Source organism: Exophiala bonariae (assembly GCF_035927105.1).
Source record: "Exophiala bonariae strain CCFEE 5792 chromosome Unknown scaffold_1, whole genome shotgun sequence".
In the NCBI taxonomy this organism is placed as follows: domain Eukaryota; kingdom Fungi; phylum Ascomycota; class Eurotiomycetes; order Chaetothyriales; family Herpotrichiellaceae; genus Exophiala; species Exophiala bonariae.
Genome location: NW_027042476.1, coordinates 2,123,224 through 2,150,415, shown reverse-complemented (window position 1 = coordinate 2,150,415; position 27,192 = coordinate 2,123,224). Strand labels below are relative to the sequence as shown.

General features: G+C 49.8%; 8 protein-coding genes across 8 annotated transcripts; 5 read left to right on the top strand and 3 right to left on the bottom strand.

Moving 5' to 3' along the window:
- Positions 1-5,317: 5,317 nt before the first annotated feature.
- On the bottom strand, positions 5,318-7,244 carry LTR84_000763 (uncharacterized protein; the record flags this gene model as incomplete). Its single annotated transcript, XM_064844393.1, has 7 exons — positions 5,318-6,078; positions 6,128-6,331; positions 6,384-6,581; positions 6,629-6,711; positions 6,771-6,884; positions 6,935-7,005; positions 7,062-7,244. The coding sequence occupies 7 exons, from the start codon at positions 7,242-7,244 to the stop codon at positions 5,318-5,320; spliced, it is 1,614 nt and encodes a 537-aa protein (XP_064712253.1).
- A 1,228-nt stretch (positions 7,245-8,472) lies between these two features.
- LTR84_000762 (uncharacterized protein) lies at positions 8,473-9,808 on the top strand (the record flags this gene model as incomplete). The annotated part of the gene is made up of 3 exons (XM_064844392.1): positions 8,473-9,012; positions 9,072-9,214; positions 9,262-9,808. 3 exons carry the CDS (start codon positions 8,473-8,475, stop codon positions 9,806-9,808), a joined length of 1,230 nt encoding a protein of 409 aa, XP_064712252.1.
- Positions 9,809-12,614: 2,806 nt separating this feature from the next.
- Positions 12,615-13,068, top strand: LTR84_000761 (uncharacterized protein; the record flags this gene model as incomplete). Its single annotated transcript, XM_064844391.1, has 2 exons — positions 12,615-12,662; positions 12,829-13,068. 2 exons carry the CDS (start codon positions 12,615-12,617, stop codon positions 13,066-13,068), a joined length of 288 nt encoding a protein of 95 aa, XP_064712251.1.
- Positions 13,069-13,331: 263 nt separating this feature from the next.
- On the bottom strand, positions 13,332-15,300 carry LTR84_000760 (uncharacterized protein; the record flags this gene model as incomplete). Its single annotated transcript, XM_064844390.1, has 5 exons — positions 13,332-13,410; positions 13,467-14,854; positions 14,908-15,066; positions 15,120-15,205; positions 15,297-15,300. The coding sequence occupies 5 exons, from the start codon at positions 15,298-15,300 to the stop codon at positions 13,332-13,334; spliced, it is 1,716 nt and encodes a 571-aa protein (XP_064712250.1).
- Positions 15,301-15,906: 606 nt separating this feature from the next.
- On the top strand, positions 15,907-17,524 carry LTR84_000759 (uncharacterized protein; the record flags this gene model as incomplete). Its single annotated transcript, XM_064844389.1, has 4 exons — positions 15,907-16,010; positions 16,068-16,158; positions 16,218-16,382; positions 16,433-17,524. 4 exons carry the CDS (start codon positions 15,907-15,909, stop codon positions 17,522-17,524), a joined length of 1,452 nt encoding a protein of 483 aa, XP_064712249.1.
- Positions 17,525-18,216: 692 nt separating this feature from the next.
- Positions 18,217-20,006, top strand: LTR84_000758 (uncharacterized protein; the record flags this gene model as incomplete). The annotated part of the gene is made up of 3 exons (XM_064844388.1): positions 18,217-18,274; positions 18,326-18,876; positions 18,930-20,006. 3 exons carry the CDS (start codon positions 18,217-18,219, stop codon positions 20,004-20,006), a joined length of 1,686 nt encoding a protein of 561 aa, XP_064712248.1.
- A 1,174-nt stretch (positions 20,007-21,180) lies between these two features.
- Positions 21,181-25,168, bottom strand: LTR84_000757 (uncharacterized protein; the record flags this gene model as incomplete). The annotated part of the gene is made up of 4 exons (XM_064844387.1): positions 21,181-21,201; positions 21,302-21,421; positions 21,496-25,085; positions 25,138-25,168. The coding sequence occupies 4 exons, from the start codon at positions 25,166-25,168 to the stop codon at positions 21,181-21,183; spliced, it is 3,762 nt and encodes a 1,253-aa protein (XP_064712247.1).
- A 907-nt stretch (positions 25,169-26,075) lies between these two features.
- LTR84_000756 (uncharacterized protein) lies at positions 26,076-27,098 on the top strand (the record flags this gene model as incomplete). The annotated part of the gene is made up of 3 exons (XM_064844386.1): positions 26,076-26,079; positions 26,141-26,271; positions 26,331-27,098. 3 exons carry the CDS (start codon positions 26,076-26,078, stop codon positions 27,096-27,098), a joined length of 903 nt encoding a protein of 300 aa, XP_064712246.1.
- Positions 27,099-27,192: the final 94 nt, after the last annotated feature.

The following is a 27,192-nucleotide window of genomic DNA, read 5'->3' as shown; positions in this document are numbered from 1 at the left end:
TTGTCCAATAATGAGTCAGCTTTGTGCCTTCCTGGTCGGGCTCGCCGATGCGTATCTTCAAATACAAGGACGCGTCCGTACGAAGGCGCATGTGCGGCGCACGAGACTAGGGCAGAACGCCTTAATTGGACGTATTCAAGCGCTTTATCGCAAGGATTCGCCTTGTAAGCGAAGGCCCGGAATCTCTTCCAACACGTCACGTCCATCAGGACCTAACGCCCACCTCCATGATTATTAGGATCCTTCATTTGGAGATGTACCCAAGCTATCTTGCCCACACTCGAACCACAATTATCCGTTTGATCAACACAGTGTCTCTTGCAGGTCTGAGTCTGAAGTACAACGCACATCAACTTACGGAGAGATTTATGTACCCTACTTGTTTGCTCGCTCGCTCACCCACCCTTTTTGGGCAGCTGCCTAGAATAGTAAGATGAACTGGAATAAGTCTCTGCTCGTCGCTGCACTTGACAGTTCACGACGGGAAAGAGTGCATGTCAATGGATGAGCTGGACTTGGAAGTAAGAGCGAGTGAACAGAACGAGCATACAGATGCAGAACGTTAGGAGCCGTCAGTAACTATCTGGAAACTGGACCGAGACCAAAAACGAGAACGAGAACGCGATTTCCAGCCACCTAGTCCAGCTCCAGAAGTACCTTGGGAACTTCCTTCTAGTTACGAAATAGCAGGCAGATGGGCGAGGCTCCAACGGAAAAGGGGCCCCCAACATTCTGTATATTTATGAAATGACATGCCAAGTGGGCGTTCGAAGTACCTACCAACCTACCTGAACCACTTAGGTATCTAAGTCTCAAAAGCCGACCTTAGGTTCTTTCGGTACTGGATCAAATTAATTGTTCGCTCGTTCTTTGGCGTCTTGCTCCCAGCCTCCGTCAACACGTACTTCGTAGGTCTCTGACACCTCCCTGCAGTCTTTCCCCATGATGAAAATTCGTAATCCTGCAGAAGCGATATACGTATGTTTGCCAACCTAGTACCTAAAAAAAAGCCAAGCCACCTCCCCCATTTCATTTCCCCAGGTCAGCATGACCAGACCGGGGACTCTCCGTACCAAACCTCTCCAAGACGCATTTATCGTAGGTGGAGGAGCAAACTCGGAGGGAGGTACTCGGGACTCCGTAGACATGGTCAGCAAACAATAGTCTTAGTAGTGAAATTCACGGAAGGAAAGTTCAAGCCTCCAAGACACTGGATACCCAAGTGGTTTTAGTTAGGGAGGGTATTGACTCGCCCGTGAGGTGTCAGGCGTACAGTACCTCGCACACCCTCTCCTCAAGCATTGTTCATCAATTGAATTCACGGCACTCCGCGCTCTCACAACTCACTTCAGCTGCGGCAATATCTTACCGCCGATGGAGATAACGAGACACGGCTAACTTCCGCGGAGTCGGAGCGAGATTTTTTGTGGTAACTACCTTGTCAGGCGCGTTTGCATGTAGAGAGGGAGGAACGGAGGGATGGACGGATCGTTCTACAGAAGTACCTGGATACCTATCTAGCTAGGTAGTTGGGGACGGTACGGAAACTTTTCCAAATTTCTTGTGTCAGACCGAAGATTGCCCACCTGTCGAGATGTCTGCCCTCCTTGCGCTACTAACTACAGTACCAACCCTGTACGATATCTAGATAGCTAACTACCTAACTAGCTGGCGTTTTCGCAATCCGGAACGTCTTCTGACCATCTTAGTAGATAGTCAGGCAGGCAGGTGAGCAGCCATTTTCCGATCTCTACCGTGCATTTTGCGGTCCGTCTCGTGGGTGAGATTCGCGCCCAAATGCGGTGCCATGCGCCGCCGAAAACTCTGATGTCAGGCAAACATCAGATGCTGTTATGTCACCGGCGAGACATTGTTATTGTCTTCGAGCTTGTTCACACATACTCGGACAGTCTTGCTTGGTGGTGCTGCACGGAGTAGGCAAGCCGTTTCAGCAATTCCCTGTCCATGCGTGTGAGTGTTCAACGATCGGCCACAATTGCAGACCGGCTGCCACTCCAGTTCGGCGATCCTGCCCCCAGGCGATACTGTTGTCTCTGTGGTGAGGGAAGATGGTGCTGCTTGTGATCAGTTTTGAACGATTCGGGGCCTGTCATTGCGTCAAAGAATCTGAATAGCCTGAGAACCTCATTACTCTAAAACGAAGACGATTGAGATCCTCAATGTCACAGCGCCAATGGGCGGGAACGCTTGACACAGCGTTCATGGGAAATAATTGCTTTGCTCATGGGCGTGCGATAGTATTGGCGGCTCGATCATGGTGTCAATCCACTGGGCGGATGGGCATTGAAAGGGGAACACTGAGGCGGGACTTGGTGAGTGTTGTCTGGGTGTTGCGTTTATGATGCGTTACCTGTGTGACTAATGTATTAGTGCTGTTTCCGGCCGTGTGCGTTCGCAGTTGTTTTCCAGATCAGGTTACCTAACTCTGTAGGCTATGTCTCCGTTCCTGCAAGGATTGTTCACACAAGCACTTAAAAGGCTCATCGCAACAGTGGCGAGTCCGAGATGCATCGCAGCTATTTGACTGCATAACCCTTCTAGGTAGCACGAATTAGTGCAAGGATCCATGCATCCATCGAGGCAGATCGTGTCGTCAATGGGCTTTCTAGTCAGTGAAGGTTTTTCATTGGGACAGGACCATCGTGGACAAAAGCCAACGCTTGCCCCTGACGCTCAAGGGCAAATTGAGGTAGAAATAGCCAGTTAACGCTAATTTCCACGTATCTCGATAGGATCAGCGATGTGGTCACAGTGAAAAGGAATGTGGAAAGTCATGATATCGTGCTCGGCCTTGCATCTCTGGGCAAGTGATGATCATGAGTTTCGAATGATACACTTTCCTAGGAGAAAAGGTCCCATATGTTCGTCAGAGAGGGATCCCTGATGGTAGTGACCCTGAAGCTGCTTGTACAAGCTGGCAAAAAGTTTACGCATGACTGGCCCAGAGTAGACTTTCTATCACACCTACATCTCAGCCTCGTCACTGCGGAGAACGTCCCCTCTTTCTTGGACGGCAATGCTATAGCCCATGACATCGTGGAAGATGACTAGGATCGAATTTTGAACACACGATCCTGCTCCGCAATCAGTACCGGAATCCCTCGCTCCAAAGGAAATGCCCTCACCTGTCAATTCGGAAAGGGGGCGTTCGACTTAGCGGGCTTCAGCCTCGTTTCTCGTACTGAAGCATGCAAAACGACAAAGGTACGAAACTCGATAAAGTCGCCATGATAACCTATCATGAGGAAATGGTGCACCAAGAAATTTTGGGCTTAGCAAAGAGTTCTGTCACGAGCTCATACTGTTCTGGTCAGAGCTTAGCGTGTCTCATGTTGTGGGCATCAGCGGTATTCGCTTGAAGAATCGTGACCGCCACGCGTTGAAGACGTCGTCTTGAACGACCATGCACAGTACGGTACGGGTTACTGAGCATTGTTAGCGAGTACGTCCTAGCGCCGGGCGTGTGGCTCTGTGCTCTCAGATGTCATGATATCACAACATGCTCAAATAGGCAGTGGGAGGACCTTGAACAACAGTCCCACCAAGTTTCCCGTCGAATGGATAGATGCTGCATGCTTCAGCACACCGTCGTCTACATAATTGGAATTTCGATCAACCCCGAGCATTGTGCTCAAGAAACAGGTAAGTACCATCATCGGGAGGCTGTGCTGAGGCGAAGACGTCCGAGCTCTTTTCATCGAACCTGATGCGTCCAAAGACTTCCAATGTGTAGCATTGGTGGCAGCCGAGTTTGAACACCTTCTAGACCTTCTCAATGACAAAGCGCGCATTCGGCATGGTGGATCCCCGACGGTGGCAGGCATAGATATATGCTTCATCACCGGTTGGAAAGTGCGGGGTTAGGATATCCGAAAGTGATCGACATACTGGATGCCCTTGACCAGGGGTCTCTCATGAAAGTACATTTGGGTGCCCCAGAGCTTGGATTATGGAAAACGAGATCGCGATCTCTTCGACCATACTTATCAATGAATTGGCCTCCATCTTAACACATGCCTGGCTGTCGAATGACTGATGATGCACGATGTCAAACACAACTCTGACCATCCTGAGGCCTAGAAGGTCTACTTGCGGATAATGCAACGAGCCATTGCGCTGTGATACCCGCCATAGGACATGTTATTGGTCAGACGAGCTACAGCCATGCATCATCCGCCTATCGAAGAATTTCCTTGAGCCATCGAACCTTCAGGACATGTTAGGGGACGATGGTGGTTGCGATCTGAGCAGGCATTGGCAGCCACTGTTCCTGACAGTCTGGACACACTTGGACTGCTTGGCAACGCGCCCCAGGCGCCCCTATTTTGCATTTCTGGCGGCAGAAACTCTTTCTTGACAGCACTGGTGGCGGGCGGAAAGATCGATTTGTGGACTGTGCCGCAGATTCTCGGCCCTTGCCGCGCATTTCGTCGCGGATGGCAAGGTAAATAGAGTGGGGATCAGATCACAAGGTCAAAATCAGCTACGGAATGGGCGTCATGCGATGTTCGAGATCTCTGTCTGACGGGTTGACAGCATGCTTGATGCTATCGTTGTAGATGTGGGGTGAGATATAGAGACTAGTCACCGTGTTAGGGTCAAGGCACGGATGGCGCGAAACGTCAAACACGGGGCTGCATACATGGGATTCCCAATTCGACGTACAAGAGTTGGGCGATGAATCAATCGCCTTCTCTAGAATCGTGAAATGCATGTCGTGAAGCTGTCCTGGTGCATTGTATTTTTCACTCTCTAAGACTGTTGCTACACTTTCAAGTGACACGACATGATCACGTAGTACTGCCTTGCAATGCTGTTTGCGAAGATATTATATCCGTCGCAGGTGCGAATGCACCTCATACAACCTAGGTTACCAAAATATGGGCACTCCTGGCTGTTTGGAATCAACATCCACGACCGAGTCCTTCACTTTCTAGACCAGCGACGATCATTTAGTCAATGTCCGGGGCTGTTCGTGCGTGCACTAGGCCCAATTCTTGATGTAATCACGAACCTGGAACGAAACACTGAGAAGGGAATGGGAAGTTCGATAAATTGTCTAACTTTTTATCCATCGTAAACCCATTTCGCCCAAATCTTGAGGCCAGAAAGCACCAAGCAAGTCGTGATTGACATTCCGAAGCCTAAATACCACGGAGTTCTATAGTTTTCTGCTCCAAAGTGCTGCACGATCTAGCATCGACACTTCCTCAACTTTCGCCTGAACAATGAGTGTGAAGCTCGAGGCAGCTTGTCGGCTTCACAGCAGAAGAGTGTGATATGTGATACTTCCCGTTCACTCAGCACGCTTGACGTACATGACTGGCCCGACATATTCCTTCCTGCCCTTGACGATATAGTAGATCAATGCAATGATCAAAGTGCCAGCCAGCATGACACTCGACCAATTCATTGTCTCCGGAGTAACGTCTTTGTACAAAGGCCAGGTGAGGAAAAAGATCAAAGGTGTCAGAAATAGCAAAGCAGCGATATTGATAGCAAGGCCGAACTTTCCTAGAGACCAACGACGTGCGGGTAGTTCGGGTCCAGCAAATCGGCGGTGAACGCAGCAGCCAATGGTCAGAAGGTAGGAAGTCAGGACGGCAATAGCACCGAGAGATGTGATGGCATTGAGAGCAACAGTCGAACCAATGTTGATGAGGGATAGGAGAGCCGAGAGAGTGAGAGATACAATCACAGCGGGGAGCGGGATGTTCCAGCCATGAGAGACCTTGGACAACCATGAGTGACCAGGAAGACCGGCATCACGGGCGAATGACCAGATTTGGCGCGATGCAGCAGCCACCTCAGATACGGCGCACGCGGAAAGCATGATGATGATGATCGCGGTCATGACGTTGGTGCCGGCATAGGACTGAGTCGCGTTGAAGAAGATTTGAATGAAAGGATAACCGGTGGGGGTAGCCCCAACGCTTTCGACATCACCTATCGTGAAACAGACAGTGACGATGACGATGAAAACGAGGGTAACATTGACAATGACCGAACCCATGATCGCTCGCGGGAGTGTGACGGATGCGTCCTTGATCTCTTCGGCTAAGGCACGTTAACAGGGCTACCAAACTACGCCATGCTTCAGACTTACACATGTGAACGGAGCAATCATATCCGACAAGAACAGCCATAGGAGCCAACAAACCAACCATCGCAGAAAGACCTGTCGTTGGCCAGCCACCGCCGTTATAAAAGGTGAGGAGAGCATCCGATGCGTTTGCTCGCGGAGCCATGACCCAAAGTGGAATAATAATCGCGAAGAAGCCGAGAATGTGTAGAATGAGAACCAAACCCTCTTGAAGTCGTGTCAGCCAGAATTTTAATGGAATCGGATATGCCAAACACACCTATAAGTGGAAGTCGGGAGGCGAGCACCGTATTGAACGTGATCGAGAAGACGACGATGGCAATCGACAGCAGGGTGCCGTGCCACCTTTGGTATACATAGGTTGGATCGTTCAAGACAAGCAAGCCTTGAATGATAGTACCGACCAAGAAACACACGCTGGCGAGGTAGACTTGCCATCCGATGGCAGTAAGCCAGCCTAATGACAATGAGCTTAATATGCCTCGGGGGATCGTCGACACTTACCAGACAGATAGCTTAGCTGCTTTTGCCACCGGCGAGGAGCGAATTCAGAGACCCAATGGTATTGACCGCCTGCTGTAGGTGACCTGTTTTCAATGCCGGTCAGCGAGTTCCTGCATGCGACACGTGTGAGGGCGGTCCTTACATGGAAGCCATTTCTGCTATGCTGGCATAAACCAGAGTTTGCCCAGTAGCACAGACGATGAAACCCCAGAAGAGCAGGCCGGTACCGCCGTTGACTAGGATGAAACCAAGGTACCTATTGATGATTAGCTCAAGTCCCTTTGAATCGCTTGGATCGATGCGTACGTGAGAATGCCCTCCCAACTTGCTACGCAAGTCGACGCAAAGCCCAGCATTGTTATAAAACTGAAATTCCTCTATTTCAATCATTAGTTCAGGCACTGTCATGTAATCAGGATGTAATAAGACTTACGCGCAGCACTTGTTTCTTGCCCATAACCGTCATATCCCTTCTGTCGGCATCCGTCCCGCGGTATTTCTCAGGGACATGGCTAACAGAGTCATCGAAGACTTTTGCCTCATTGGGTGACAAAGCACCGGGCTCTGAGAGCTCGACATCTGCTATGTCGTCCTTGTTGAGATGAAGAGCGGCCATGGCGGTGAGACGTCGGTGGCTGCAATTCGTATATTGAAATCTCAAAAAACCAAACAGTTGACGGGGAAAAGTATAAAGAGGAAGATGCAGAGAGAATGAGGAGATAAAACAACCACATACGCCAGGTGGACTAGGCTGGTTATCCTCGACCACGTGGGATCCACTGTATCTTCTCGAGTAGGATTGACACTGTACCTCGTACGACGCTTCGGCATCAATCGTCCGGCACTTCAACACCTGCCAGTGGGTGAACAACTGGTGGATGCAAAAGCACGGGTGGGGAAATATTACGGAGCAGTAGGTGGGTAAAAAGGTTCTTCCAGTGCTGTCCAATTCTGCACGAAGACCTCCCCAACCCACTTCGAGTCAGAGTCTATCCGCAATTACTGTCTCGGAATCTGAGAAGTAGACTTTGTTAGTGGACTTAGCTCATGAGAAAGACTTTTGCCAACTCTTGGGAGGCCAATTCTTCCCGAAATCGCCCCTCCTGATTTGAATGTTGGTTGCCAGCTTGGTTCCTGCAGGCAAACTTCAAACAAAAAGCTCAGTTGAATGGGCTGAAAGTATTCCAGATGTTCAACGAGGCTCCTTACCTTAGACATTTGGCGAGACGCCTCTGGCCAGATGCAGCAGTTCCAGGCAGAAAAGGCACGATAGACGCATTTGCTGGTAGGCTAATCATGCGCCACGATGCGTCTCATCTTGTCACCAGTCGCTTCCCCGGCTTCGTGCCCCACTAGAGCTGGAACTACCAAGGATCAAGGCTGCGTGGAACGGTTGTTGTTCTTGGGTCCTCATGGAGCCCAGATGTGTCGGAATACTCAAATTTCCAACCACACGACTTGACAGGTAATCCACCCCAAAAGTAAGGGATGCCTTCGAAAGTAGTGGGACCTGGGCGGCGCCCTGATCGACACAATGGCTTGTGCCCAATCGAACCGGTGTTGTGGACTCTACCAGTAATTGAAGTACTCGTACTCATAGCTTTGCAGCGCTCGGGTCACTACAGGATTCCACAAACTCAGTTTATCACACCAGTGTCGCAATGGGCATGTTGGACTAGGTGGAGTACAATGTTAACTGACTTTCACCTGCCATTCGGTTCCGGCTTCTTAGGTGGGCTTTGGGACTACTTTGACGTTTAGTTTCGCCTTTCACTTTCTCCTCTCCTCCTTGAGTCGATCGCCGTTGTGATAGACCCCCATACATTGGTATTCGAGACATAACGATGAGTTCGCAAACCGGCCTCGTTATACCCCCGGGCTATTCACCTCCATTTGCAACTATCACACCAGATGACCATGCAGCATGGATACTGATCGCTGCAGCACTCGGCCTGGCTTGTTACCTCTTTTTCGGTATCATCAGGGTGGTGGTTCGATTGACGATCAGCCATGGCTTTGCGTTGGATGACTACGTACTCGGTGCTGCAACCCTGTTAGCCGTCATTGAAACGTCTCTTGTTCTGGGAGCATGTTCCAAGGGACTGGGGAAATCGGCCACCATACTCTCCTCCGAAGCACAGGATGAAGTCCAGAAGATGTACTACACAAGCAGTTTATTCTATATCTTGGTCATCGGTCTCTCCAAGATTTCGGTCATATGCTTCCTCAGTCGCATTTCGCGGATGAAACAACACAGACTGGTCTTCAACATCGCCATGGGATTGATCACTGCCTGGATGATTGGTTCATTCCTCGCCATGGCCCTGCAGTGCAACATATCAAATCCTTGGGTCATAGAAAGTCAACCCGATTGCTCAGGCACTGTAAGTTTGATTCTATTTCAACCGTTGAAAAGTTGGAACAATACTGACAGAATTCGCAGTCGCGACGATGGCTAGTTATCGGTATCATCGATATCATAACAGAAGTTGCGATTGTCGGCCTCGTTATCTTCCTGGTGTACACCTTGCAGACCTCGATATCCAGCAAGTTGACAGTGGTGGCAATCTTCAGCTTCCGTCTCTTGTAAGTGATATGCCACACCGAATCCCCTTCAAGCTAACCCGGTTAAGTACTATCATTTTCATCGGATGCCGAATAAACAGTTTCAACCACTCTGGTTACATGGACAATCCACTTCTTTCCCAAGCTCCCTTCAGCGCCTGGACACAGGGCCACATCGCCTATTCGCTAATCTCCGCGACCATTCCAACTTTCCAAAATTTCCTAAAGAACTTGAGCACGGGGTTTGGTGGTATTGGTTCTGCTGCGGCTGGCTACGGCTATGGCTACGCAAGCGGCAGTGGCAGTGCCAACCGTGCCCGAGGCCGGATGGAGAGCAACATGAGCTTCCAGATGTCCAAGCTGAGATCGGCCAACAAGAGTGCCGGATTCGAGGAACCCGAGGAAGAACCCGAAAGAGGCATAGGACACGGAATCTCCAAAAGCGGTGATGCCATACACGGAGTCACCAATGGCACAACTGTAGGGCCCTGGAGTACCGCAGGAAGCAAAGATGCAGTCAACAACGGTGAAACAACCAGTATTGCCAGCGATGAAAGTCGGCGGATGATGATTAGGAAAGAGATCCAGTGGAGTGTGAGGACAGAGGATAGGTAGTGCGAGCGCCCTCTTTGTCGGCCTCAGGGCTGGCTGTACGATATTACTACACGATGTGGCACTAGGAGGGAAAACAAAAGATAGATACTACTACGACTTTGGATCAACATTTTGGTGAAAGGCGGATGTTTGATTCGGGCGGTATAGTTTCGGTAATGATTCTACGACACATGTGTACAAGCTAGAATGCAATGATATATCACTAGAACCCATGGTACTCGCAACAATGAGAGTCAGGCTCTGTGAGATAGTTTTTTGAAGGTCGTAGTCAGCAACGCCGACGAAGTACAATACCGAGTAGACAGTCCAGCCATTCCGACGTGGCAGGGTCCATATGCTATCAGACTGGGTATGAAGCTTTCACGGAGGCCTCCACTATGGGACAGGCAAAAGGCCGAGCAGTCGGGGGCAGTGTTCTCCTCGTGTTCAACCGTCTACTTCGTAGGAGTCCGGAGGCTCGTCAACGAGTATTTTTTGGGACATTCGCCCGAGGTTAGCTTAGGTCGTTTCGGTTAGGAAGTTAGCATCAAATATACCTGAATTAGGCAGGTCAGGTTCATTGCAACCCCCTGCGTCAGATCTGACCAGGGTATGCCTGTAGTATGTATACGAGTACTTGCTCTTCCTCCTGATCAAGTAGCCCTCGCGTCCAAGCTCTTGGAGATTTGCTTTAGATTCCGATAATATACTTCGTACAAAGCAACATGGCTGAGATGCAGGACGAAGGGTGGTCTATCCGGAGGTTGGAACTGAACTACCCACACCACTGTTCATGACCCGCGATCCCCTGGACGCCGCGTCTTCCATGGTATGGAGTCCAGATCGGAATCCCAAACTCCCATTCCGCTCACATGTCATCCATCAAGACTCTTTCAATTTCATCCAAGTGCGTTTTTGACACTATGGAATCGCATACTAAGATCCTGTGTGACAATAACAATTGCGCCAGGATTCGACGCGTTTCTCCCTCTGGGTTTGGTACACTTTGATGAGCCTCCATATACCCCCTTTTTCTTAACGTTCTCTGATGCCGAAACTGTCGGCCCGAACAAAATCCTTCGCAGACGTCTGTGTTCCCACAGACTGCTGCCAGGATCAAGCAGGACGTCTAAAGTTCAAAAGTCTGCCATTCTGGGACCAGGAGCAGTATCAATCTACGCAGAGACAAGTCTCCCTCCCAAACTCAATCACGGGCAGTTGGTGGGAAAAGCCAATGTCTGCATGCCCTGGGCTTGAAGTAAGTGCAGTGCTTGTAACCATAGTGTGCGCCAGTGCTCAACAGTCTTCAAGTTGATTACGAAGGCACTGAACTTGCGCACTTTTTGGAGCAAGAAGAATGTCACCTTCCGCCGCCGCCGCCGCCGCCGTCCCGCAGTTTGAAGGGGTACATTGTTCGAGTGGGACACCATGGAGTACTGTCCTATTCGTTGTGCAGACTGACTACTACGAGTATACTAATGAGTAGTGCTCCTCAGGCTCACAGAGACTCCATCCGGAATATACGCTCCTGAAGTTTATATAAATGGATACAGATTGTCTTGGTGCGACTTGGAAATATTTAGCTCTGATCTGCCTTTCCACTACTCTGCGGCAGCATGGAGCATGAATGATAGCGACATGTGATTATTGCCCATCAATGGCCCACACAGACACAAGAGACTATAAAGGTTGACCTTTCAAAAACTGACGATCAAGTTCCACGAAAGTCGAATCCACATCGCTTAGATTACTCCTGCTCACTGTTTACTGCTCAGTCACTGGCTCACACCACCACCACCACCACCACCACCACTCCAATCGTGTCTGATTTACAGAACATCTTCTGACCAGTGGAGCTCCATGAAAGGGTCTGGATGATGAGTGAGATTGGAACAGGGACAGTCGATATTGGAGACTCGAGGGCCGAGGGGCAGGTCTCCGAAAACTTTCGGGTAGAAGCACGGATGTGGGAAGCAAGATGTGTACGAGTAGGTACAAAGCCTCCCCAAATGATCGTCGATCTCAAGGCCATGGGCCTTTCTGAACGCTATTCTGCGGGTATGGCGTCTCGTGATAATTGTCTCGCAGTATGTCGAGCGAAGTAATATCAAGATAGCCTGCTGTAGAATCGGTCGAATATATGTCTTTCCGTGATTCATAGTCTGCCCATCGACCAATATTCCCGTCTAAGCATCGCCATCGACTTACGTTTTAGTCGAGATACATAGTACTGTGCGTCGATACCACAGATCGCAGATGACAGCTGCCGTGCAGATTCATGCCCTTGCGGCCTTGCAGCTACTCGTATCCCACAGGAGAATTGATCGCTTCCCACGTGGTGCTAGGGCTCCAGGTGTCACCTAGGCGAATCCATGCCGAACTACCTCGTACCTAGCCTGGTCAAATATACAGACAATGCAGGTACAGTACCCAGGTAGATATGCAATGTCCATGTCTCAAAGGGACCTTCCTGCATTGATCCTTGAGGCATAATTGGGATTCTCCGGGGGCATGTGTCTGCCAAATAGAGGGCTAACGCATGAACGCAGGGGTGGGCACCCCTAGACTAGTTGAAGGGAGGGTCCTGAGGACGCCTCCGGGCGTCTTGGGCGCCCGTATCCGCATTCGTGCCGGCCAAGGTGATGCCTGGCAACGCCCAAGGGCCATGACCATGGGCGCCGAAACTCTGCCCACAGTGGCAAACCCCAACATTCGGCCAGGTCGTGCACTTTACGTCAGCAGGACAATTCTCAGAATATCAATCACTCTTCTCATCCCCCACTACAACTGAGGGAGAGGAGAATATCGACTTTCAAGATCAGCCACTATGCAAGTCGCAGCCTTCCTGTCCGACTTGAAATCGCTGAGTATATGTGTAAGTCCACTCTGATAGGCATTCCCTGATTTTTCTGCCTGTCTCGTGTGGACTGGCGGTCGCCGAAGCCTCATCCTTATGGGAAACTCCCTCGTGAGGTCGACTGTCATACCTATTTGTTCCCAGCGTCAACCCACTCGCGATGGTTGGACTGACCTCATAATAGTCCCATGCCGCAGCTATCGCATTGGTGAAACCAGACGTCGGTGGGATCAAAGACGATTTATCTGTCCATACAGACCAGAAATCAAGCGCTACCTCTGACATTGATCGAGACCTGCAGCGTGCTGAAGAGCTCGTCTTACTGCACTATGATGTGAAAGTCAAACATCTCAAGTCTGGCCTGGGGCCTGAAATTATTGAGGCACGCAGGCGTGTGGATGAAGTCATGGCCGCTTTGTCTTGATCTACTTGGATCATCCTGATGCGTTCAAACATTCCTGCAATGCCATGGAGAATGGGATAGAAATGGTTTATTGTCTCATTATGGATGGGGGCGCTATCCTCCCTAGTCAAGGACATGAGGTCTCGGAATCTAGGGTCTAACAATACGCACAATCATCACCCATAACTGCGTCTCTCCGATTCCCTCTTCTTGCAGCTCACGGATAGCCTTCCCTGCATGTGCATCTGAACGCTATAGCACATGCTATATGCGCTACACTTTGATTAAGCAGTTCTATACTTGGACGGTCCCTTTTCAGCAGTAGTCTTCGATTTCTTCGCAGATATTTTGATTCGGTAAGACCTGAACAAATCTGACACCTCTTAGCACTCTCCACACCTGCATTTCCATTGGCATACTTGAGTCGATTCGTCAGACGTTGTGGTTGTGCGATAGGATTCCATTGCTGACGGCAGGTATATCCTTCTTGAGAATCAGAGGCTCCGTCTACTGGCAGTGGAAGAGCACCTGCTAGATTGCCAGCCTGAGAAAGAAGAGGATGAACGATATTTGCCACTGGACGACCAAGGACCAGAGCAAGTAGTCGTTTTCGGAGCAGATGTTTTCTCACGAAACCAATAAGATTCTTTACTTTGGCCTTCTTTTTGCCTCCCGTGGCCAGTCCAGGCAGAGGCAATGGTACTGGTAGCGCAAGTGTGCTGGTCAGAGCGCTCACAGGCACCGCGCCGACCACAGATTCTGGGTCAAGGGAAAGAACATTGGCTGGCGTAATTGCCGCACACCTTGTGGCGGGTGCAACAACGGAGGTACCAAGAGAGGTTGCCATCATGACTATGGGTGTACTTGGCCTTGTTATTCTGATCTCGGGGATTGGTTCAATAATCTCTCCGAAGACGTTGGGCTGGGGCCGGCCGCTTGACTTCTGGCCGTGCTCAGGTGGAGGAACTGTCTCGTCTCTTGATAGTTCCTGATGAGTGTTGGCTTCGTGACCGTCGCCTCCAGGTGGGTTTTGTGGAGTGGAAGGCTCACTTCTTGTCTCACTATGTTCGACTTTGTGTATAATACCCTCGTTGCCAAGCTCAGTAGGCCGAAATTTCTTGTTCTCCCATTCACTGGGATGGTCATGAGCTGGAATAAATACTTCTCCAGCTGCCGAAATATCTGAGCCTGTAGGAGGGGGTACTGATGCTTCAGAGATATTGAGTCGTCCTTTGCTAACTCTTGCCAAGAACGGGAAGCTGAAGTCTGAGGTAAGGGCTTGTGTCTCACCAGGAGTCCTGGCTTCTTCCGACTTTGGACTAAATTTTGATACTTGCTGATGCTTTGTCGAAGAGCCGGGCTCACCGACAGAAGTAGTATGGGGGGAATGATTCGACTCACTTCCCTGTGGTGATGAATCTCGTGACATTTGACTGTCAAATGATCGGGCAGGTCGAATAGTTGCAATGATTGGCAACTTGATACCTTCTGGGAAAATGATAGAGACCGACCGACCTGAAGTTACGACGCGGATCCGAGGCTTTCTTGCTTTGATGACTCGAATGGTCGAGGCTCGGCCGCTGGAAGCTGTCAGAGATTGAGTCTGTCTTTTGACCAGGATCTGTTCAAGGCGTTGTGTCAATCCGGGTTTTAGACTTGGTCTTTTGACGAATGGCTCGGGATGATATTCAGTCGAGGACTGCTTTTGCGAAGAGAGAGCAGAGGAATAGCGTTCTCGTAGGTATGGCGACGGTTGAGTAGGAGCGCGTTGGTGATGATACGGAGGATCCTTGTTGAGGCTTTCTCTCTGTCTTGGATTAGATTATTGTTCTCGAAGAAAACAGAGTACAAGAGTCGTACAGCTTCAAAAAGACCAATCAGAGAGTCAACCGAGTTTTTCGCCGTCTTGAATGTTGCTTCCGTATCTGATTGCAGTGGAATCGATGGCTTTTCGTTCTGTAGTGTAGAATTTTCGGCGGATGGCGACTTTCTCTGTGGAGATGCAGAATCTTGAGGCCCCTAATTCTGTCAGAGATAAGTAATGCTGTCCTCAGAAAAGGAGCCGGACTTACCTGAGGGGGCTCCTGTTGAGTAGGTTGCCTCAACGGCAGATGCCACAAAGATCTCAAGAGCAATGAGATGTCGGAGTGATTGCAAGCTGGATGATCAGACTAGGGCCACCCTAGACCAGCCGAGTGAGGAGTTGGAAATTCAACAGAAGAGCCGCTGTGGCGGGCATGATTCATTACTCATAATGATTGTGAGCGGGTTAACAATGCAGTCAGATGAATATCATGGCCCTGGGAGAACCTGGCCAGGCAAAACTCTGATGGTGATCTCAAATGGCGATGAAATGACTTAGACGGTCTCACAAATCGTTGCCTCGTGCTTGCCGACATGTTCATTTCCCGGAAACATTGCTGAAGCAGAGGGAAGGTGCCATCAGTGGCGGTGCCAGTGCCAGTGCCAGGATCAGCAGGCCATGCACGACCAGGTCGACGTCATCCTGGCGGGAAGCATGCCCATAATGCGTACCTACCTGTGAAGTTTTCTCCTGGAATAACATTGACTGATGAGCGAGAGGTTCAACGGGCCATTTACACAGAACAGCTCACTCTCAATACCTAGGTACCTTGGGTACTTTACAAGAATAGGATGGTGGTCATTTCGGGAAGCCTAGGACCGTTTGGGGTGAGAACCTAAACTGCTTAGCGTTCTCGGTAAACCTGCCGCTGCTGATATGCGGGCGAGACTGCGGAGAATCGATCAACTCCAGACTATCGAGACTGGTCCTCCAGATTCTTGACGGATTTCATTGACAACGCCTTGCACCATTGTATCCACAGTGCAGTAGCAACGATGGCCACAGCTGTAGACCAGAAATTGCTTCGGCAAACGAAATTCCCACCCGAGTTTAACCAGAAGGTTGACATGAAAAAGGTCAATGTCGAGGTCATGAAAAAGTAAGTTGCTCTTTGTTCAGAAATCAAGCCTTTCTCCCATTGACATCTTCTTCCTAGGTGGATTGCAGGCAAGATATCTGACATTCTTGGTTCTGAAGATGACGTTGTGATCGAACTGTGCTTCAACTTGCTCGAGGGTTCGCGTTTCGTACGTATCCGGGATCTTAATTTCTTCATCATGTCCGAGTGACTAACTTTTCCTTGTAGCCCGACATCAAAGCCTTGCAGATCTCGCTCACCGGTTTTCTCGATAAGGACACCCCCAAGTTTTGCAAAGAGTTGTGGAATCTCTGCCTGAGTGCACAGTCAAATCCTCAAGGTGTCCCTAAAGAACTGCTGGAAGCAAAGAAGCTGGAACTCATACAAGAAAAGGTGGGTCGAATTGTTGTTTGGTCTACCTACACCACGACTGACCCTCTTAGATCGATGCGGAAAAGGCAGCCGAAGAGGCAAGCAAGCGAAAAGAGCAGGAGCAAACTCGTGAGCGAGATGTGGACTTGATTCGCCAGCGTGAACGAGGTGAACGAGGCCGTGGTCGAGGCCGCGGAGGAATGGGACGGGGATTTGACAATCGCAGAGCTAGATACTCAAGATCGCCGCCACCACGAAGACGCTCGCCATACCGTGCGCCACCTACTCGCCGTGAAGCCGATTCGTACGTTCCAGGTGGCCGAAACCGAGGACGCGATAACAATCGTGGTCGTTCCCCCACACGCTCAATAACATCTTCACCCTCAAGGTCACGATCTCCGGCCCGCTTTCGCCGTGACGACAGACATGCATCCGGGTCACGATCACCGTCGACGTCACGATCACCCTCGGCCAATCGTCGAAGACGTCCACGATCAAGGAACAGGAGTGTAAACAGGAGCAATAGTGAGTCAAGGGCACCTACCGACAAGAAGATAGGCGGCTCCAAGAAAAGCACGGAAGCAACTGGTGAAAGACGTGCACGATCTACAACGCGCTCTGATCTATCACGCTCACGTTCACCTAGAAGAAGACGGATGAGAAGCCGCTCAGTATCATCTGTCAGTCGAAGTCGCAGTCCAAGCCCCCAGCGGCCGAGACATGGCCGAAGAGGGTCGCATTTTTCACCGATGGCACGATCACGATCAAGGTCGAGATCTAGAGAGGGAAAACGTGGAGGTCTCAAGCGAAATAATGGGAGAACCCGAAGATCTCCTTCTTACTCTTCTGACGAGAGCAAAAGCAACAGGCGTGCTGATATTCTCAGGAGCAACAAACCACAAGACGAACGTCGCCTGAGCCGTTCTCCCGACGACGCAAGGCTCGGGCGCCGAAGCAGTGCAAGCCGAAGCCGAAGCCGAAGCCCTGACAGGCGACGACGACATCACAAACGCAGACGATCGTTACAAAGATATGAACCAGCAGCTCGAAGACGACGCAATACTTCGTCAGATTCCTCCCCAGAGCAGAAACGGCGAAAGCGCGATGGATCCGATGATGAACCAATGCTCTCGCCCACTCAGGATTCTCGAACTGATAAATAAACATGGCTAGAGTTGAATGACAAGGACCGGTAAGCACTTGAAGCCGGCATAGGGTCCCGGAGTTGTGGCATTCTAGGCGCATGACTAGAGGTATCGTCGTATTGACATCACTGCGGATGCTGGCATTCAGGTGCGCTTTGTCTACCAATGCTCCAAATATCAGTAGACGGCGAGGTTGGGATAGTGATCCTCAGCAGTGATCCAAAACCTCGCACAATCCGCGAGTAGTGAATGCAACGGACTTAAAAGCGACATTTGTTAGATTTTCTGTTGATAACCCCGGTGGATTTATCCCGATTCCGACAAGGTCCGATCTCAGGCAGGCCCAAGGTCACGTTTCGCATCACGTGTTTGGCGTGCTGAAATCTTCAACCCGCGGGCTCAGGCTTCAGGCACTCGTACCTGGGCTACCGGCTGATCCCCCAAGGCAGTGGAGGTCGCAGTGGTGCTCGCCCTGCGTCTTCAACTTTCAACTCGACCTTCTGGAACGTCCTGATTCCTGCGGCTGCGGCGAACTTATCCTCCTTTTCTCATCTCAAAACATGTCAACCAAATTAATACAGAAACTCTTCCATTCTATTGCTTGATTTCATCTACAATTTCCTCAGTCCTTTTATTTCCTACCTTCTCTTTCATACCGAGTTCATTGCCACTTGATCCCTGTTTCCAAGCCATCCCACCTTCCGTCAATCATGAGTTCCACCCCTAGACTTGTCAGCAGTGCTGCAACCAGGAGGTTATTACTGCCATGTATGTTGGGCTGGACCATGTCAATGACGGTCATGTACTGATATCCAGCAGCAAATACCCGTCTTCCGCGCTCTTCCCTTTTGAGGGCTCGATCCCAATTTGCTCGAGATCTTCCCCCACAGTCCCGGGCCCTCGCCATCTTACTGCCTTCAAGAGGATATGCCACCGAAACCACTTCACATGGTACCGACGGCGGTCCTCCTCCCGGGTTTAACATAAACGACGCAAAGAAGCCTCTCCCGAAAGACGAAGCTAAAACGACCCCAGCTCAGCAGACCGCTCCCGGATCGAAAGAGTCCAACGAGCAAACTCGGACCTCCAAAGTCGGCGCAACCGCCATCGATAAGACCAAGGCTTTGGAAAACGCGACCGTGACTGAATTGGCAGCCGCAAAGTCCGCCGATGCCTCAAAGGCCGATTCAACGGCTGTCACGGAGAAGAAGGAGGAACCAAAAAAGCTCACCCTGGGGCAAAAGATTAAAAAGGAAATAGCCCATTACTGGGATGGCACCAAGCTGCTGGCCACTGAGGTCAAGATTTCATCAAGGCTAGCCCTGAAAATGGCCGCTGGCTACGAATTAAGCAGACGTGAAAACCGACAGGTAATTTCTTTTCGACATTCTTTTGCTCCCTTCATTGACTAACATGGCCAAAGTTGCAAAGAACTGTTCAGGATTTGGGTCGGCTTGTTCCATTCTCGGTTTTCGTCATTGTTCCATTCGCAGAGCTCCTTCTCCCAGTCGCCCTTAAGCTCTTCCCCAATCTCCTTCCCTCCACCTACGAGGGTCAGACATCCCGCGAAAAGAAGGCTGCTGGACTTCGAGAGACCCGAAAACAAGTTTCGACTTTCCTCCGAAACACATTGCGTGAGACCGGTCTTCCAGTTTCTGCAATCAACGCAAAGAAGGAAGAGTTCACCGAGTTCTTCCGAAAGGTTCGCGCAACAGGAGAATCGCCTTCCAAGGAGGATGTCATCAAGGTGTGCAGGATTTTCAAAGATGACTTGACACTGGACAACCTGTCAAGGCCACAACTGGTCGGTATGTGTAAATACATGAACCTCAATACTTTTGGGACCGACGCCATGCTACGCTATCAAATTCGCCATCGCATGAGACAGACTAAGCGAGATGACAAAGCTATCTCTTACGAGGGTGTGGATTCACTGTCTGTTCCTGAACTCCAGATGGCATGCGCATCGCGTGGCCTACGCACTCATGGCATGTCCCCCGGAAAGCTTCGGGAAGACCTTCAAATGTGGCTGGACCTCAGACTCAAGTACAACATCCCTTCAACCCTGCTGGTACTGAGTAATGCGTATATGTACACCTCGGGCAAGGATAGTGAAATCGACTCACAAATTGATGCTCTCCAAGCTGTACTGAGCAGCATTCCTGAGGAGCTCTTCCACGAGATTGAACTTGAGGTTCACAACGCCGAGGGTGCTGCAACTAATAAGCAACGTCTCGAGGTCCTGAAAGAACAACAAGAGCTGATTGAGGAAGAAAACGAACAGTCGGAAGCTAGCAAGTCAGAGGACGGCAAGAGTGCAAGTGAAGGTGTGAAGGATGACAAAGACATCGACGAGAAGCCGAAGCAAAAGGTGGAGGAAGCAAAGGCAGCCGACTCAGAGTCATCTTCGATGAAGGAGGCAAAGGAGGCTGAAGAGGATGTCTCTGAGGCGGCAAAGAAAGAGCCCGCCAGGAAAGAAGAGGAAGTGAAGAAAGAATAATTCAGTCCTCCTCTACTTATTCCGATGGGCCAATCACCAACTGGAGTCATTCATTAACTGACAATGTTACGGCTCTCAACTCGACATTTAGCGCGGCGGGAGTGCAGATGAAGACCTGTATTTCTCCTCATTGTTTGAATACAAACAATTCGACAAATCTTCTATAGACCTTTGTGTTGGGGAAAGGCCCAATGAGCATACGACACGGTGGGTAAGCAGCGTCATGGACGGAAAGACAGCATTGAAATTCTTCATTGGGCAGACAGCATCAGCAGAAACCCAGCCACCGGCTACTATACCATCACTAGACTGGGAAAGACAGGCGCTTCTGAATCTTTTTTTTCTGTTATCACGAATTTTCTTGATATGTATTTCAATCTCATCACACCCCAACAATAGCATTATAGCGCTGCAGTAGGTAGGCAGTTGTTGAGAAATCAACACCCCTGTGTATCGTTCGAACAGGATCGAAGGAATAAAGCACCTTGCAATCACACGTGGTCTTCACCTCAATTCACTTGGGGGTACCTATATATTTATTCAGGCTATCTTGCTACACTGCATCAGCATATATCCACAGTAGCCGCAATGACCCGGTGGGTGCCTGGGTAGACATTGTCTCTCTATGACTGCAAGACTGACGACTAGGTACAGTACGTGGGTCAGGCAGAAAGAGAGAATCTCAAAGCATAGGAGGAGATACTTCACAGTGCATGTCTCGCTTGATGGAAGAATTGGCTGGAGTGCCGTCTGACTAGGTCAGGTAGCGAGGATATGTACGATGGGCCAATGATTGTATTCTGTTCTGTTCAGTCCATATCTCATTGCTGATGTAGCTGCCTAATCGTCTCCAACTGTGTATATCTATCATACGCACCGTGGATTGAATGTCGATCCAGGCGAGCAGATATTCCATTCAACGTAGTAGCAAGCAGCTCAAGAATCAAGAGAAGAAAAAAAGACAGGATCCCGTTGCGTTCATATAAACATGTGTGACCTCATTCCCGGTCAGAAATGATCGTACATCAGGTGGTGGGTAGTCTTTCGTTCAAGGACATTGTAGCGCCGCGCGAAATGCTGAACAGGGTGATAGGAAAGCGCACAGAGAAGGTGGATCATCAAGTATGAGTACGCATTGAACAAATACAAGGGTGGCAGAGAAGGTAGGTTTCAGTTAGGCTTGATATTTGCGGAGCTGTGTTTCATCGAGAAGTCAGTGTTGATGTTCTACTTTGATGCCAGAAACGCTGTCAAGGGGTTGACGGAGATGTGTTCACAGATGAAACTTGACTTACATCGAGGGTTAGGACTTTGGAGCTGTTGGCGCTCTGGTCTCGGTACACTCCGACGAGCGCCTCGCTGCCTTGGAAAAAGCCGGTCTTCAGACTAATGACGATGAATTGCATGCCAGGGCCCTGAGAAGTCGACGGGTCAGTATACGAAGGAAATCGGGAAAAGAAGGAGGAAGGAGAGGTGGATAAGAACATACCGCATGATTTCTAACGTAATTGACCAGCTTGCCAACGTTGGCATTGTCTAGTGCTGCGTCTACCTCGTCGAGCACGAAGAATGGACTGGGCTGATAGCTGTGGATGGCGAAAAGTAGAGCGAGTGCTGCCATTGTCTTCTCACCACCGGACAGGTGCTCCATGTCTCGAAATCGTTTCGTTGGCGGCATGGTGTGGTAATTGACTCCAGCAAGATATGGTTCTTCCTCATCTGCAGTGAGATAAGCACGACCGCCAGCGGGGAACTCGTCCGACTTGGTCAGATTGGAGTAGATTGGCTCGATCTGTTCAGATATGTGCGAGAACGCTTTGTTGAAGAGCTCGTTACGGTTCTCTGTGACGTCTTCAAACCGGGCTTTCAGCTCACGGTACAGTGATCGAGAATCTTCATATTCTTGTTCGGTATCCCTGGCGCGGGCTTCCACTGTCGCCAGACGTTGCGCAGCATGTGAATTAGGTTGCATCTTTTCGAGTGTTGCAGTCAGCTTGACGATATCCTCTTGAAGTTTGTGGTCTACCGCTTCACCATCCTCATCCTTCAAGTCGTCGTCTAGAGCGTCAAAATCAGGATCGACTCCATAGTCTGTAACACTGTGGGTCTTCAAGGCGGAGGAAGTTGGATCCGCCTCGTCGACATCCATCGCGTCCGCGTCTTCGAGAGGAAGCTCATTTATCGGAACGCTCTCCAGATCTGCCGATGCTTCTGTGAGTGGGATAGCAATATTTTCGATCTTGCACCGACGCAATAACCCATATCTCGTGGTTGAATAACGTTGCATAGAACCCTCCAGGTCGCTAATACGATTGAAGGTGGTACTCATCTCGTTTGCTCGCTTCTGGAATTCTTGCTTTTGTTTTACCAATTTTGCAGCAACCTCTGATTGAAATTCTTTTTGTACTTCCAACTCTGCATTAAGTTCATCAAGCTCGTTGTTCAGGGTATCGAGATCATCTTGAATGCCTCGTCGTTGTTCGTTTAATTCATCGATGGTCGTCCTGTCACGTTGCTCTTTGTCCCTTAGGGCTTGTAGTCGATCATCTATTGATAGCAGCCTGGTTCGCTCAAAATTAAGTTGCCCTTCAATCTTGCCTTTTTGGGTGATGAACTCCAGCTTCTTGCGGGCCGCTTCCTGTTGAAGAGTGCCTTGTCGCGCTTCATAGTCACGAATATCGTCGAAACCATGTTGCTGGCAAAAAGCGGCGAAGATTTCATTCTCCACATTCTTCATTGACTCTTCGTTTTCGATGATATCCTCATCTATCTTGCCAAGCTTATCAAATTCAGCTTGCATTTTTGGACGGTCCTCTCGTAGCTGGCCCTTTATATGGTCGACTTCACGCTTCTTGCTTTGAAGGTTCTTGTGGAGGGCATCAAGCTCCTCCTTCGTATAGCGCAATCGACTTTCAAGACCACTGAGCTCATTTTGCAGGGATTGTTCCTCTGCAACTCGGGACCGCTCCTGAGGAAGAGAAGTGAATTCTTCCATTAGTTTGTCCTTGAGTTTGTTAAGACGATCAACCTCGGCATCGTCCCATCTTCGAGTGTTCTGGTCTCTACCCCGACCACCCGTCATGAGACCGCCCTTGTGAATGACGCTGCCATCTAATGTCACGGCTTTGGCGTCAACATTGCGGTTATAACATAACTCTTTGGCGATGCTGAGGTCATCGCAAACAATTGCATTTCCACAAGCATAGGAGATGGCTCGGGATACCGATTGATCGTAATCGATCGTCTCGATGGCAGGGCGCATGCCTCGGTGCATTCCTTTCAAGTTCGTGTTGATTGCTTTGACCTGGATGGTGTCGAGGGGAATGAAGGTTGCTTGACCAGATCGATGGTCACGCAGATACTCGATGCATTGTTTTGCCGTTGCTTCGGTATCAACCACAACAGCATCGAAGTGGCGGCCTAGAACTGTGCTGACGGCCTCTTGGTACTTCTTTTGCTTTGGTTTGCATAATTCGTGCACTCTGCCCTTGACACCAGGATAAGTACGCTTGAGCATGGCGATGGTTTCTTTCATCCGACGCTCCTTCTCGCTTGTTCGACGGCCATCGTCTGCCTCAAGTAGCCTTCGTGCTACATCTGCAAGCTTTTCATCAAGTTCGGTTCGCTGACGCGTGGCTTGCAACCTCTTGGATGTGGCCGCATTCAATTCCGTCTTCTTTGCATCAATTTCAGCCTGGATTTGCTGTACGACCTCTTTGATGGCGTCTCTCCGCTCGGTTATTGCACTGTAGTCATTTTCCAGAGACTTCAGGCGATACTCTGTGCTTTCAACACTGTTCTTCAGGTTGTTATATGTGGCTTCGACGGGCGCTCGTTCGTTCTTGAGTCTGTCCACGCGAGTTATATCACCTAGAGCACGCTTGTTGAGTTCTTCGCGCAGGCGAGTGTATTCCTGGAGATCTGCGGCACTGAGCTGACCACCCATTCGATTCGCATTCTGATCCGAGTCTTTCTGCCACTGGATTTGTGCCTTCTCCACAATACTAAGGTCTTTCTCGAGCTGACTCACTGTGGCTGTTTGCGTATTGCGCTCTTTGACAATCGTGTTGACTCGATTGGCATATTTTGTCAGCTGCTGGGTTGACACCAAGATTTGTTCATCAATTGGAACCAGAGAAGATACATTGTCCTCGATTTCCTTTTCCTTGACTTTGATGGCCTTTTCTGCCTTGCCGACAGCTCTTGCGGCCTGGGCATGGTCTTTTTTTGCAGCTTCGAGACTATGTTCGTATTTTTCAAGACCTCGCTTATGTTCTCTAATCTCATTCTGATGTCGCTGAATGTCTGCACTACACTCTTCAATCTGGCGCTGAAGGTGATAGAGTTTCCACAAAACATGAGTTATAATAGCTTGATCTCTCTCATCAGCTTTTTTCTGGAAATTGTCGGCTTCGCGCTTCTGTTCTTGGTACTGTCGAATCTCCGAGTTGATCCCTCGTCTTCGATTAAGTTGAAAGGCTTGCTTCTCGGCCGCTTCATCCAACTCAGCTTTCAACTTGTCGTACTCCGCTTTGTACTCGAGACTTCCTGAGACTTGCTCGATTAAACGTGTTAAGTCTTGAGGCTTCTGTATTGCTATAGCCTCCACGTCGCCTTGGAATACCAGAAAATTGCGTGCCTTAATGAGAATGTTCTCCTCCTCTAGCTTCTCGTTGTAGTGCTGAGAAGTCACGACACGCTCATTGATTCGATACTCAGAAACACCTTGATTTGTAATAGTGCGTTTGAACTTTTGTTCAATTCCGGCGTCATCCTCATAAACTGCCATAACCCATGCAGACTTTGGGTCATGTCGCTCTTGTGATCCATTGACTTGACTTGAGTCTTCATTACCATTCACTCCATTGGTCTCCCCGTTCACGGTTGATTTGCGCAGAACTCGTCCACGGTACACAAGTTCTCGTAAGTGAGTCGATCGCAGGTGAGATGATTTTATACCGAGAACGAAAGAGATAGCGTCCATGGAGTTGGATTTTCCTGATCCATTGGGCCCGATGATAGAGGTAAAGTAGGCATCTCCGAAGAGCAGAGTATGATGTCCCTTGTAGGATTTGAAATCTAGTCGTCTGTCAACATGCGATCCAAAGCTAGATCGTGGTCTCAAACTTACTATACAGCTCAAGACGAATGAGTTTCCCCATGATGGCCTGCAATCACTGCCGTGGTCGCGTAAGAAAAGGTTCGTGGATGGTGATTGGGGACGTCAAGTCGTGGGCATTCGACAATTAGGATTCATCGGTGTCACGGAACGATGAGAGTGAGATTTCAAGGATGGATACCGAGGAATCGTGTAAATCAATCTAGTAGTCGCGATTGACACCAATTGGTTAAGATTGTTTGGACGCAGGAAATCGGGCGACGCGACTCCGCGTTTGCCAAGACTTCTAAAGTGGTTTAGGGCACGTGACAGAGACGACGGGTGCGGAAAACCTCCCTGCTCGCACGGTGTGGACATTACTTCCTCTTGATTGAGGCTACGAAAGGGCACAACTCGCCATCGCTAGTGCAAGGAGTTCGCTCAACATCATCCTGCCATCTCCCAGCGATGATATAGTCAAACTGTTGCAGTAGGTCACGATAGGTTGAGGCTTGCGGTCATATTCGGTCCTATGCAGTCTGGTTTAGATGTCGTTCCTGAGAATCTATCCCACGGCAATCACGTTACCGTCCCAACTTCTCTGCTCGAGGCTCAGGATGTGTGAGAGATCTTGATCAACCATCAAGGGCTTAGTATTTCATCCCCCGCTTTGGCAAGATTGCCTTCAGAGACCCGCCGTTCTGAAGCTGGTTGACCAATGGCGATACTGTGACCCCAACCGGGAATCCCAGAATCATTGCCCACAGCCTTACTCCACCAGTTCCGAGCCTCAATGATGCACACAGCCGGCAGCGTGTGGCGTAACCTGGATGCGATAACCGCCACCCGAAACGCCCTTCCGGCATAACTACGCCCGGTGTGATATAACGACATCGCGAGGCCGAACTTCATTGCAAACACCCGCCCTTGGAAGAATTCAGTGATCCTCTAGCAACAGAAAAGGAACCACCATGAGTAAGTCTCGTCTATGACGAAGTGAAGTGTTTGAGTGTGTCTTTCTCTGACACCGTCCAAGGTTTAACACCCGTCCATTTCTTCTCCCATGGTTCGACCCGAATGCTTGAGGCGGATACCGAATCGGGAGCATATTGGGCGAAATGTGGCGAAGAGGCACTTGCTCATGGCGTAAAGGGTATCATCATCATGGTAAGCAAGGCTCTGCTGCTCGTCTTGAAATTCTTCCCATCTCATCGCTTGGTGTACAGGGTGCGCACTGGGATTGTCTTGGGGATAAAATCGAAGTGGCCACCAACCCAAAGCCAGAGAAATCACCATGTCCATACGTTACGCAGTCACTCATTACCGAGTGGACGCCAAACCCAGATATACCAACAGCTCACCGTTGTATTGAAATGCTCAAAGCGGAAGGATTCAATGTTTCCGAGAATAGAAAATTCGATTGGATTCACGACACCTACATGGTATTAATCCGAATGTTCCCTGATGCTAGTAAATGCCCACCAACCACCATCATCTCTATGAATGCCCGGTACGATCCTCACTATCATATCCGTATCGGTGCGACATTACGTCCTTTGAGACAGGAAGGATATTTAATTATTGGCACTGGAGGAGCTGTCCATAATCTCTATCGCAATGTTTGGCGACCCATGCTTCTGTATCGAGACAGTCTTGGCCAGGAACAACCACCGGAGACATGGGCACTTGATTTTCGCCAGGCAACAGAAGACGCGATCACACGAAACACCGGCCCGAATTTGCGGAAGGCAATGGCCAGGCTTATGAAGCACCCTCAATACCGCGCTGCGCAAGCGACAGATGACCACTTCATTCCAGCGTTGTTTTGTGCAGGCGCTGCGGGTGATTGGGACGACGTGAATACCACGAATGTGTTGGGGGCCGAGACCTGGGAATTGACGAACATGTGCAACTCGCAATTCACAATGGGTTCTTACGGAGAGCCTGGTCGTGTCTTGGGAAATGGTGCTGCAATTGCCTCAGTAGGTGCCTGAAAGCTGATTGAAACTTCTCCTTTCCGGAGGCTTCAGTTCATTATCATGCTCAGGATTTTATCGAATCAATCCTCCTCCAACATACTTTCCAGGT